At 36.5% G+C, this 10779-nt stretch overlaps 1 protein-coding gene across 4 annotated transcripts in view; it reads right to left on the minus strand.

Moving 5' to 3' along the window:
- The window catches only part of mier3a (mesoderm induction early response 1, family member 3 a), a 28063-nt gene that overhangs the window by 5050 nt on the left and 12234 nt on the right, over positions 1-10779 (minus strand). Inside the window, exons 1-9 of one of the 4 annotated variants that reach the window (XM_056240695.1) lie at positions 10393-10450; positions 10129-10274; positions 9287-9311; positions 8942-9087; positions 6802-6936; positions 6591-6711; positions 6397-6470; positions 6172-6241; positions 1073-1215 (exon numbers count right to left, since the gene is read on the minus strand). In XM_056240695.1, the coding sequence (XP_056096670.1) occupies positions 1073-1215; positions 6172-6241; positions 6397-6470; positions 6591-6711; positions 6802-6936; positions 8942-9087; positions 9287-9311; positions 10129-10131 (717 nt within the window). In that variant the 5' untranslated portion in view covers positions 10132-10274; positions 10393-10450. Of the gene's footprint in view, positions 1-1072; positions 1216-6171; positions 6242-6396; positions 6471-6590; positions 6712-6801; positions 6937-8941; positions 9088-9286; positions 9312-10128; positions 10275-10392; positions 10466-10779 lie in introns of those variants that run through there. The other 3 variants (XM_056240694.1, XM_056240697.1, XM_056240696.1) reach the window with 3 other exon arrangements.

Here is a 10779-nt window from a genome sequence, read left to right on the forward strand (position 1 = left end):
GTTGGATAAATATGTTTTGCTTTAAAACTGTGTGTGTTTTTGGTTGGGTGACAGTTGTAGGTTACAGTTTGACAAGAGTTTATAGTTTGACAAAAGCACAATGTTGTGTTTTATTGCGAGTGTACACTTAAGTAAACACTTTGCAGTTTGAATGATTTCCTGTATTAACAATATTACAGAGTATGTTTTTATGTTTCCACTGTTCGATCGCGCCCGCGCCTCTCACACTCACACTCACACTCCAGCGTTGCAATCTTGACATGGCAGCTTGTTCATTATGCTGCGTTCACACCAAACGTGAATAGAGCGAAATTTATCGCTATCTAGAGTTTTATTTATTTTTATACCGTGTATCTCTGTGCAAATTCATCCACCGAACCGTGACGCCGTACCGTTTCGGTTCAATACGAATACCTTACATGTAACGTTACCGTTCCACCCCTAGACAATACAATATTATTGTAAATTATATCTCATAAAAAGCGGTAGCTAACGTCAATTGAATCAAGCAAATAAATAGCTTTTGTTTTTGCTCCAAAAAGCTTGACTTACCTCGAATTTCACAAAAGATTCCTACACGTTATGAGTTTCCATCAGACTCGCGTGGTGTCTCATCCAATGGCGAGCTCAGTAGACGCTGTGTGCTTCAAGATTCTGACGTAAGTGCTAAGATTCCGATTGGCCAAGAGAAAAAGTGCTAAGATTCCGATTGGCCCAGAGAAATGTCAATTATAAGAATTATCCAATAATGTTTCTCAATTCTAGCCTGCATGGCGCGAGTTGGACACAATAGAGGAAAAGGTTAAACGTTCAGTTCAGCCTCGATTTTGTATCGTCATTAGCAGGCCTAGTGTTAAAAGTTGTAAATAGTACCAAATTGAACAAAACAATATAACTGCAAAATGTGAATTTATGAATATATAACGGTATTCTCGGTATCGCAAAATCCATATCATGGTACAACATAGATACCGGTATAGCGCCCACCCCTATTTAGTGGACATAGTTAACAGCCCATCAAGTTTAATGACTGTGTTTGGGTTGTATAAAAATATTGATCTGTGATATTCACCTGCTCATTGTCTTTGACCAGAGAACATTTGCCATCTCCGTCCATCTTTCCATCCGCTCTCAGAGCGTCCTGCAGGAAGCTTTTGACTTTAGACTCGGGCAGCATGTCCGGCTGCCACAGCAGCTGATCTTCCTCTGCGTACACTGAACAACAAATCACAGGAAAACACATTCATTTGAGAGGAACTGTGATAAAACATTTCAAATGAACAATCAGTTCAGCATGTTATTCCAAATAATAAAAATGTTATCTTTCATCAAAATCTAATATTGTTTACATCTCCAAAACAACTTTTATTCTCGCATAAAAACAATGCGGACGACAGATTTCTGACATTATAGCCTGTAGGGCTGGGTATCGATTCAGATGTTCAAATTCGATTCGATTTCGAATCGCAAGCTCTCAATTCGATTCGATTTCGATTCTCGATTCGATTTTCGATTTCTGATTCGATTCTCATGAATATAGATGTAATACAAATCCTATATTTATAAAAAAGAACAGTGGACATAAGTTTACAAGTGGTTAATTAATACAAAGAAATTAAGAGCCACAAACCTGTATATAAAACTCTTTTTTATTTTAGGTACACTATACACTAAATGCATACAATGAATAGACAGGATTTTGATGCAAGATGCTAAATTGATGCTGAAAATTGGACAAGTCAGAACAGTCGCACGCTTTGATCAAACAGGATCAGGTTATTTTTTGTTTAAAATAGATAGATAAATAAATATCAGTTATAATTTTTTTAGACAATTTTTTATTACATTGATCTCACCTAAATGTTTGTTTTTACAATGGGGTAATTTTTTGTTAAGAGTTTATGCAACACATGGAAGCTTGATTTCAATCTTTGAATTAAATTGAAAAAAGTTGCACAAATAAATACAATAGAATAAAGACACAAATAAAGAGACAAAAAGAAAAGTTTTGGGGTATAGGTCAGAAATACTACATAAAACTGAATAAAGTAATCCAATGTAAAATAACACTGGATAGTCTTTTAGTCCTGACTGAATTAAATACATAATAGCATTAATTGTAAGGAATCAGAATTAATAGCCTATGTTGTTTTGACAACAAAATTAATGACAGACACATATGGCTGCGTTCACTTTAAGAACTAGTGCACGGATCCATTACTGTTTATACTGTCTGTCACACGCGTTTTATGCTTATTTAAGACATAACCGACTGTCTTTACGAGGTTCCTCGCCAAGACCAGAGTTTTGACATCATTTTGCGTGTTTTTAACTGTTGAAGCGATATGATCCACGAAAAAGAACTTTTGTTACTGGCGAGCTGTTTGTGAGGCGGATTTAGGCTTTACTGTATGCACGCAGTGAAAAACATGCGCGAGTGCGCGAGTACTGGATAGTTTAAAATTGCTTGAATGTTTAAACTGGTAAAACTTAAAAAGACGTGAAAATGATAAACGTTAGTTACGATGCAATGCTGGCCCGATTTTGCAAGTGAATATTCCGTCATGTCCCGACTCCTAAACACGAGTGTATCGACGCCTGCAGCGCTTGACGCTTGCCTCGTGCAGAGAGAGAGAAGACGCAGCACCGCGAGCCCTAAATATGGAAAAAATCGATTCTTGGCAGTTGAGAATCGATTTTGAATCGACCACATTTTAAAAAACGATTAATCGAAAAATCGATTTTTTTGCCCAGCCCTAATAGCCTGACATTAACCAATAAAATCTCAACCAATATTATTTTGCACAGAATACCGTTTGACTAACAGGGTTTTTCCTGCACTGAAAATATTTTGGCGGCAACCAAACTGAATCTTTGACTAGCCAAAGATTTATTTGATCATTTAATACCTGCTGTTCTGCAGTACCGGTATCCGCTGATAACTGGCTGCTTTAAAACGCTCCCATGAGTGTTTGTGTAAGAGCTCTGTGAAGATCGTCAAAGGTTTCTATTTACAACACGCTTTTGCAGTGCTGAGCTTTGAGCGTGTGAATGCAATGGCCAATTAGGCATGTTTAAGTTAGTTAAAATCAGCTCAACGCTGCTCAAAACCATGATCAAGAATCCTTTCATTATAACCAGCAAGGTATAAACACAATGTCAATAAGAGATTCACTGCACTTTGCAGACAGCTTCATTGATTATAACAGGAGTTTTCACAGGAGCGCAGCTCTGTGTCCCTCGCGTTGTAATTAGGGCTGCAACGATCAGTCGGCGTTGTCGACAACGTCGACAATAAAAATTTGTCGACAAATATCTTTGTTGTCGAGTAGTCGTTTGATCTCACGTGACCTAATGTAAGGGCCTGCAATATCGCGATTTGACCGCTACGGCGCTGTAGCGCTAGAGTGTAGTGCAGCCCTTACAAATGCTATTGCGGTAGAAGAAAACACAGCGCGAATTATGACAGTGCAAACGAATCCGAACTAGCAAGGTTTAGGTTTGGGAAAGTTTCACCAAACTTCAAATCAAGAATGCTGTCGTGTGCAATTTTCACGGGAGCACAACATGCATGTTGGAGTGCAAGAGGAAACATCCCGGCAAAAGAGGAGCCGGTGAGAAGTGTCTTCTCCAGCTGGAGCTTACTAACCAGCGGTACATCTCTCTTTATTGCAATACTACTAATAATAGTAATAATATTATCAATAGTAATATAATTACAGTAATGTGATGACTTATTTTGCATATAATAAAGCTTGATCGAGCTTAGGAGTCAGGGCTGTTTTTATTATTGTAACACTATTAGTATATTAGGTATTATTATAGTCTTATCACTTGCCTGTATTTTGTTCAATAATCATGAAGACTTACAAAACGAGATGTTATATCCTTCCTATGATATAGGAAGAATATCATGGCAGTTACTTTATCATACTATAAATTAAAAGGTGAATGAGAACGTCTCTGTCAGCTCAATTGTCATGTAAAAAAAGATTGTAATTTTATACTTATAATAATTGTTTGCAGATTAATATTTTACCATTCTTTGTGTCCTGAAGTAAATGTCCCTTTTTCTGTTTCAGTTCTAAGAAAAGCAGTGGGCCTATTAAACAATGCTTAGAGAGCATTTGTGTGTGATTTGAGTTGGACCGAAATCTGAAAACTTAAAGAGAATGACCTGTTTAGTTGGCTCAAAGTTCATTAAAACAACTATTTCAAAAGCTGAAGTGATTTTCTTTTTTTATATTATAGTTAGAATATGTATAACTCAATGTTTTAACTAATTGGAAAAGCTGAATAATCGTTCCAAACTTACTGATTAGTCTGCAAAACAATCGACGATTAGTCGATTAATCGTTCTAATAATCGTTAGATTAATCGATTATCAAAATAATCGTTTGTTGCAGCCCTAGTTGTAATTGACAGCTTCAGTGACTAATGGCAGCGATCTTTGCTCGCTTTGTGCATCTAACATATACATACATACACACATATATATTAGGGGTGGAACGGTACATGTATTCGTATTGAACCGAAACAGTACGGGCGTCACGGTTCGGTGCACGAATTTACACGGAGAATACACGGTATAAAAATAAATAAAACTCGCGTGCAAATTAATGTAATGCGGAACTACAGTTAGATACGCGGGTCCTTTAGGGACACGTACATAATCTGTACCAGCGGCTTAGCTCTGAACGCGCGTTCACTTCAAACGTTGGCTTTATACACACGTCCTATTCGCTTTGGCCTAGCGTCGAACTAGACGCGATAGACGCGAATTTAAAGCTCTATTCGCGTTTGGTGTGACCGCATAATAAACAGGCTGCGATGTCAAGATTGCAATGCTGGAGTGTGTGTGTGTGTGTGTGCGCGAGAGAGAGAGGGGCCCGGGCGCTATCGAACAGTGGAAACATAAAAAACATACTCTGTCATTTTGTTCATACAGATCATTAAACCTGCAAAGTGTTCACTTATATTTGTGTACACTCGCAATAAAACACAACATTGTGCTTTTGTCACACTGTAAATTCTTGTCAAACTGTAACCTACAACTGTCACCCAACCAAAATCACAAACACACACTGTTTTAAAAGCAAAACATATTTATCCAACTCCATTTCAAAACAGTCTGTGGTTCCCATCTTTTGGACATTCGTCATATTGCATTGGTTTCCATTTCTTGTCCTCGGAGCACTAATCTTACACATTCTACATTGATTAAAAAAGAAAATCGAATGCGTTTTTAATGGTAGTGCTTTTTTTAATTTTATACAGAAATCAATTATTTATAATTCAGATGAGAATAATGTTACATTGTTAATAATGTTAATTAAAATTAAGGAAAACAAATATATTGATCTGAAATATAGCAAAATAATTAAATTAATTCTGGTACAATTACCAAACATATCGCAAGGTCTTTTTGTCTTTTTATTAATTTAATTAATAAACTAATTATATTAAACTATTGTCAGTGCACTACAAATAAACTGGTTCTATGCCTTTATTAATAAAACTTATTTAAAAAATACAATGCCTTCTGCATTTTTGTTTTGCTTTTCCCTCCATTGTACCGAAATCGTACCGAACCGTGATGTCTGAACCGAACCGTGACTTCTGTGTACCGTTCCACCCCTAATATATATATATATATATATTCCATGCTGCTAACTACACATTGCAAAGTTTCTGGATTGACAACCATATTTAAATGCACGATTGAATCTGATTGACAATAACCATAGCAATAAATAGAACAAAACTCTCTGATAGTGTCAAATTTGGGAGTGTAAAATAGACCCGCCACTTTTTCTATGTTGTGTTACTTTGTTGTTAATTTCATTACTAACTTTTCAAATCAATTACTTTATATTTTTAAATATAAAATAGTTAAGCACTTTGTTAATGATCCGTTCTGACAGTGACTTTTATATTTCAGAATAAATAGGTTAGCATTAGCATAACTTTACAAACGGTATCTTTGCATTTATTTTGGATTTATTGCCAGTATTGGGCTTGCCGTTCACATGAGTAGGGTCTTTGTACTGTGTGTGGATGACCATGTTCATCCCAGGAAAAACACTGACTAAGACATACATGTATACAATGTTCATGGCGATTTCTGGTTTATGTAAACACTGACCCAAATCTGTACTTGTTCCTTCTCACCTTTTTCCTGGTCATTATAACAGGTAAGAGCAGGAATTTCTGCCTGGTATTCAAATCCCACCATGATCTCCTGTGAAAGTAACAAAATTAATAAAATATACACTCATCTTCAACAGGTTCACAACTTTGTCTGACACATAAACGATAGGACACAACCCATTTTAACTGCAAACTCTGATTAAAACAGTAAAAAGCTACTTGGTACTGTTTGACAAAGTTATTCACCTTGCGAGAGTCTTCAGGGTTCACACCATCATCCTCACCCTCAGATTCTTTGTCTCCATCATAAACCACATTAGCTGGAAAAGAACAATCAAAACTGAGCGTCACAGAAAATTAAATACTCAAATTAAAACTGGAGAAAAGGCCACACTTTCATCAGTGATATCAAACACACAAAACAACATCTATGTGCTTACAGCGAAGAGTTCTGGGGAAGAAATCATTGGTTTCGTGTGACGTCACAGATGGTGTGAGGTCATCGGCAGAAGACTGTGTTTCTTCATCGTCTCCAGAGAGCAAATCTTTAGCGATTTCTTCCTGTTACAAGACAAAAAGGCATTAACAACGTCAAAGGAAGAAATAAAGATTTTTTTTAAAAAAAATACATATATATACATATACATTTACTTTATCTAACGTCATGTCAGGCAGCTCATCGGTCAGCTCTACTGATGAGCTGTCCGCACTCGACTCTCCAACAGCGCTGTCTGCCGCTTCATATCTGTATAACGCTAGCAGCTCTTCCAGCGGCATGTTCCCCTCCTGTGAGAAAGAGATTTGCTTGAGATTAGAGCCCGACCGATATATCCGCCGATATTAGGCATTTATAATGGCCGATAAATGAAATTCTTTTTTAAATGCGGGTGCAGTGATTCATGTAAGGGTGGCGATGCCAATAAAGCACATAAAAGCTGTCACAAAGAACTGGCAAAAGTAATGATTGTGAATACATCAAATATAACAAGGAGACATTTTAATTGTTTATTAATAAACAAGTGTTTTCAGTCAGTGTCGCTGCAAAGTTGACGACGCTGACTCGCGATCTTCAGTGAACAGGCCAGAGAGAAATGCACATTTCATACTGATTACAGCAGAGAGCAGTCTGTCTTTCGTTTTGAATTGTTCTGTTTAAAAATAGACATTTCAATATATATATTTCTCAGGTCTATAGGCTGAGTTTCGGTTCATTTATTAGACGAGTTGCAGTTCACGCACCGGCGCCTCCGTGTCGAGATTATCTATTGTCCGCTATATTTACTTCTTATTTATTAAATCCAGGCAATCGGTTGATGAAACATTGATTAAAATTAAGATACAATTAATACAAAACGAAATTCACTTTAATGAAAGACTTTGTGCTTTCTGTTTGAGCGAGGTCTCTGCAGTTTTAAAGCACTTTAGTGCCTCTTTCAGAGCTTGTCACGTCCGTAACATTGTTTTTTCCTCATAAATGCGAACACGAAAAATAAAATAAAATAAATATTTTATGTTCTGTTGAGAGCCAACACTTTCCGGTTGGTAGTAACCTATTACTTTTGATTTGTGCAGTGTAATTCGAGGAATTGATTTCTCTGCTACGTTTTATCGTAGGTTTTGAACAACTCCATTTGACTTGACTTGGACAAAAACTACGATAAAACCTGTTGGAAACCATCTTTTGCAGTGATTTTTGTGTGAGCATATCAGTGAACACCCCAGACCACTCGGTGAGTTTCACGTCTTTGTAAACTAAAGTTTAATGCGTTTTAGGAAGGATTGTTTCTGTGCACCTATGCAACCATTGTGGAGGTGGGGGGGTGCAACCACAGAAACCGAAATTTCTCGGGACAGCACCATGTGTCCAAATTTAACCATTCTATTTCAACAGAAACGATCTTAAAACAGGGCTTCAAGTGTAAAATACCGAACTAGTCCTTTAACGACGTAAAAAGCACCCCCCAAAGCGCAAATATCTTGGCGAAAACTCAACGGACTCGGCGAGCACCAAACTCGTTGGAACCGTTCAGTGGAACTGGAAAGAACGATATAAGTATCAGAATTTTTGGTGGTGTTTTCGCAGAGATATTAGCCGAAAACCATCGGAAGCGCTTCAACCATAATCAGCATGAATAAAATGTTTATTGTAATGTTAGATGTCCCTCTAGTGGACAGAACGTGTAACAACAACCACATGCTATAGTGGCATTGGCGATCCATGAGCCTGAGTAATGTTGTAAATATTAATAGGATGAATTTGAGCATTTAATATTCGAATATTAGTACGAGATCACCTGCTCTACTAAATAAAAACACACAATCTACTATGGTTTACGAATGTTCCGCAAAGTTACAAACAAAAACGTGCTGCAAAAGCATCATGTTTACACGTGCGACGGTGGCGCTTTTTCGTACAAAAACTTGGTAAAGTCTGGTCTCTAACTGAAACAAATATGCTTGTTGTATTCTGCTAGCTGAGACCTTTCAACGATATATGACAATGATTTTACAGATCACATTTTCGTGTAAAGCATTATTATTATTTTTCACGCTATGAAAATAGAGCGTCAGCAAAATTAAGTGATGGTCATATTCCCTATATTCGCTGTAAAGCCAAGCTTCTAAGTTTCAATGACACCTATTTGGTTAAGCAACATGATAACTTGGTAGGTTAACGATTAATCCATTAATTGATCGTTGGAAATTTAATTGACATCCCTACCCTCAATATAAAAATTAGCATCCCTAAATGAGAGCGACATGTGTGTTGGGCAAAAGATTGAAGGCAAACCTTTTCCAGATCCGCAATCTCTGAGCTCCCGCTTGACTCGCCATCCCTCATCTCCTCTTCCTCTAACGTACGTTCATCATCATAATCGTGCACCAGCATGTCTGCCGTCGGGTCAAAATCGTGATCTTCCGATGACAAAGAGCCAACTGTAAAGATCAAATTAATCCATAATTATTAAATGCAAATATTAAATATTACATACACTTCAAAAATATTATTTAACCCAATTATACATTTATATTTATTACATGCATATATATATATATGTATACACACAAATATTGTATTAATAATATATAAGATTTGTAAGTAAACATTATTAAATAGATTTAGAAGACAAATTACCTGGGCTTGTACTTCCCAAGGAAGCCTGAAATTACAAAGAGAAAATGTGAGGTTTGGGGAATTTACAGCATTATGAAGAACACTGGTTAACTTCCCTTAACAAAATGTTACTATAGTACCCATAATTTCCACCAAATTACCATAGCTACAATTATTATTACTGTTGCAAACCCATATTAAATAGGCTTTACATGGGATTTACTTAAAAATGTGCAATAAGTTTTCAAAGTCTTTTAGTTTTTTTGTCCTGATGACAGTGGAGGCTAAAAAACTACCACAATTTAACTATTGTAACAGTAATGGTTTGAATATAATATTGGGATGAATAGTAATTCATATATGAATAATGATAGCCTGCTCTGCACAGACCAATGAAGATGAATAGAAAAAATGAATTGCCCAAACGTCATTGAATACAAAAAAATATATATGAATGGATAAAAATCATTCCTTAAAAGAATTAAAATAAAACAGTTGATTCCTCATTTGTACTTTTTAAATCCGCAGTTTACATTAGAAAATTATACAGAGTTTGTGAGGGTCACTAACAAGCCAAATAAATAGCCAATATTTATTCAGGTGTTCTAGGTCTCTTAAACAAAATACAGCTATGTTGAATTATAAAATAATTACATATTTTATTTTAAAATTGAACAAGAAAATGTTTTGATGTCGCCACTTCAAAGCATCAATTCGGTACTGCAGCAATAGGGGAAAATCACTCAATTACTCTCTAAAATCACACAGAAGTATACAGACGAAAAAACGGCAATAATAAAGACGTCAAAATATTTTTAAAAAGCGCAAAATAACAGAAAAAAGCATTTTCAGTACTAACTAACCATCGCAGCGCGCTCGACGCTACTCGCAGCTCCGCTCAGTCAGATCTGACGCCCGCTCTGAACGCTCGACGCTAAAAGAGGCCGATCGACGTTTAAAACACTCGTTTTGACGGCCAATATCGCACGTATCTCTGCCAAACCATCCTCTATTCAAAGATAAGGCATAACTACACGTAATCAGATATAGAAATCCCAAACTAATGTACTGTGGTAAAAGAAATAAGCGACAAAAATATGACGCCTTCCCCCAATTTTTCAACTTACCTCCGCCATCTTGGTACCTTTCGACTCTAAACTGGCTTTACGACGGAGCCCGGATTGAGGTTGCAAGCCAATCGCGATAGACTATTTCTGCAGGTTGGCTCTGATTGGCTGACGCGTTTAATACGCACGACGAGCAGGGCACAGGATTGGCTGCTAGGAGCGAGCTTGGTTGACGTCGAAATACTGTATTCCAATGAGTTTCATTACCTGAGCATTCATTAGGATGTTTTAAAATACATTAAATAAGTTGTGTTAAATGGATTTTTTTATTATTTTAAAAAGATATCGGATGAACTGACTGTTTTTTGTTACAGATTTTATCATTGTCGCATTCTAAGTTGGCAAATTGGCAGAAACTTCTTCAAGGAGTTTCTGGAAGGATTTTAC

This window comes from Rhinichthys klamathensis, unplaced genomic scaffold (genome assembly GCF_029890125.1).
Source record: "Rhinichthys klamathensis goyatoka isolate OS25496 unplaced genomic scaffold, OSU_Roscu_1.1 h1tg000606l_1, whole genome shotgun sequence".
NCBI lineage: Eukaryota > Metazoa > Chordata > Actinopteri > Cypriniformes > Leuciscidae > Rhinichthys > Rhinichthys klamathensis.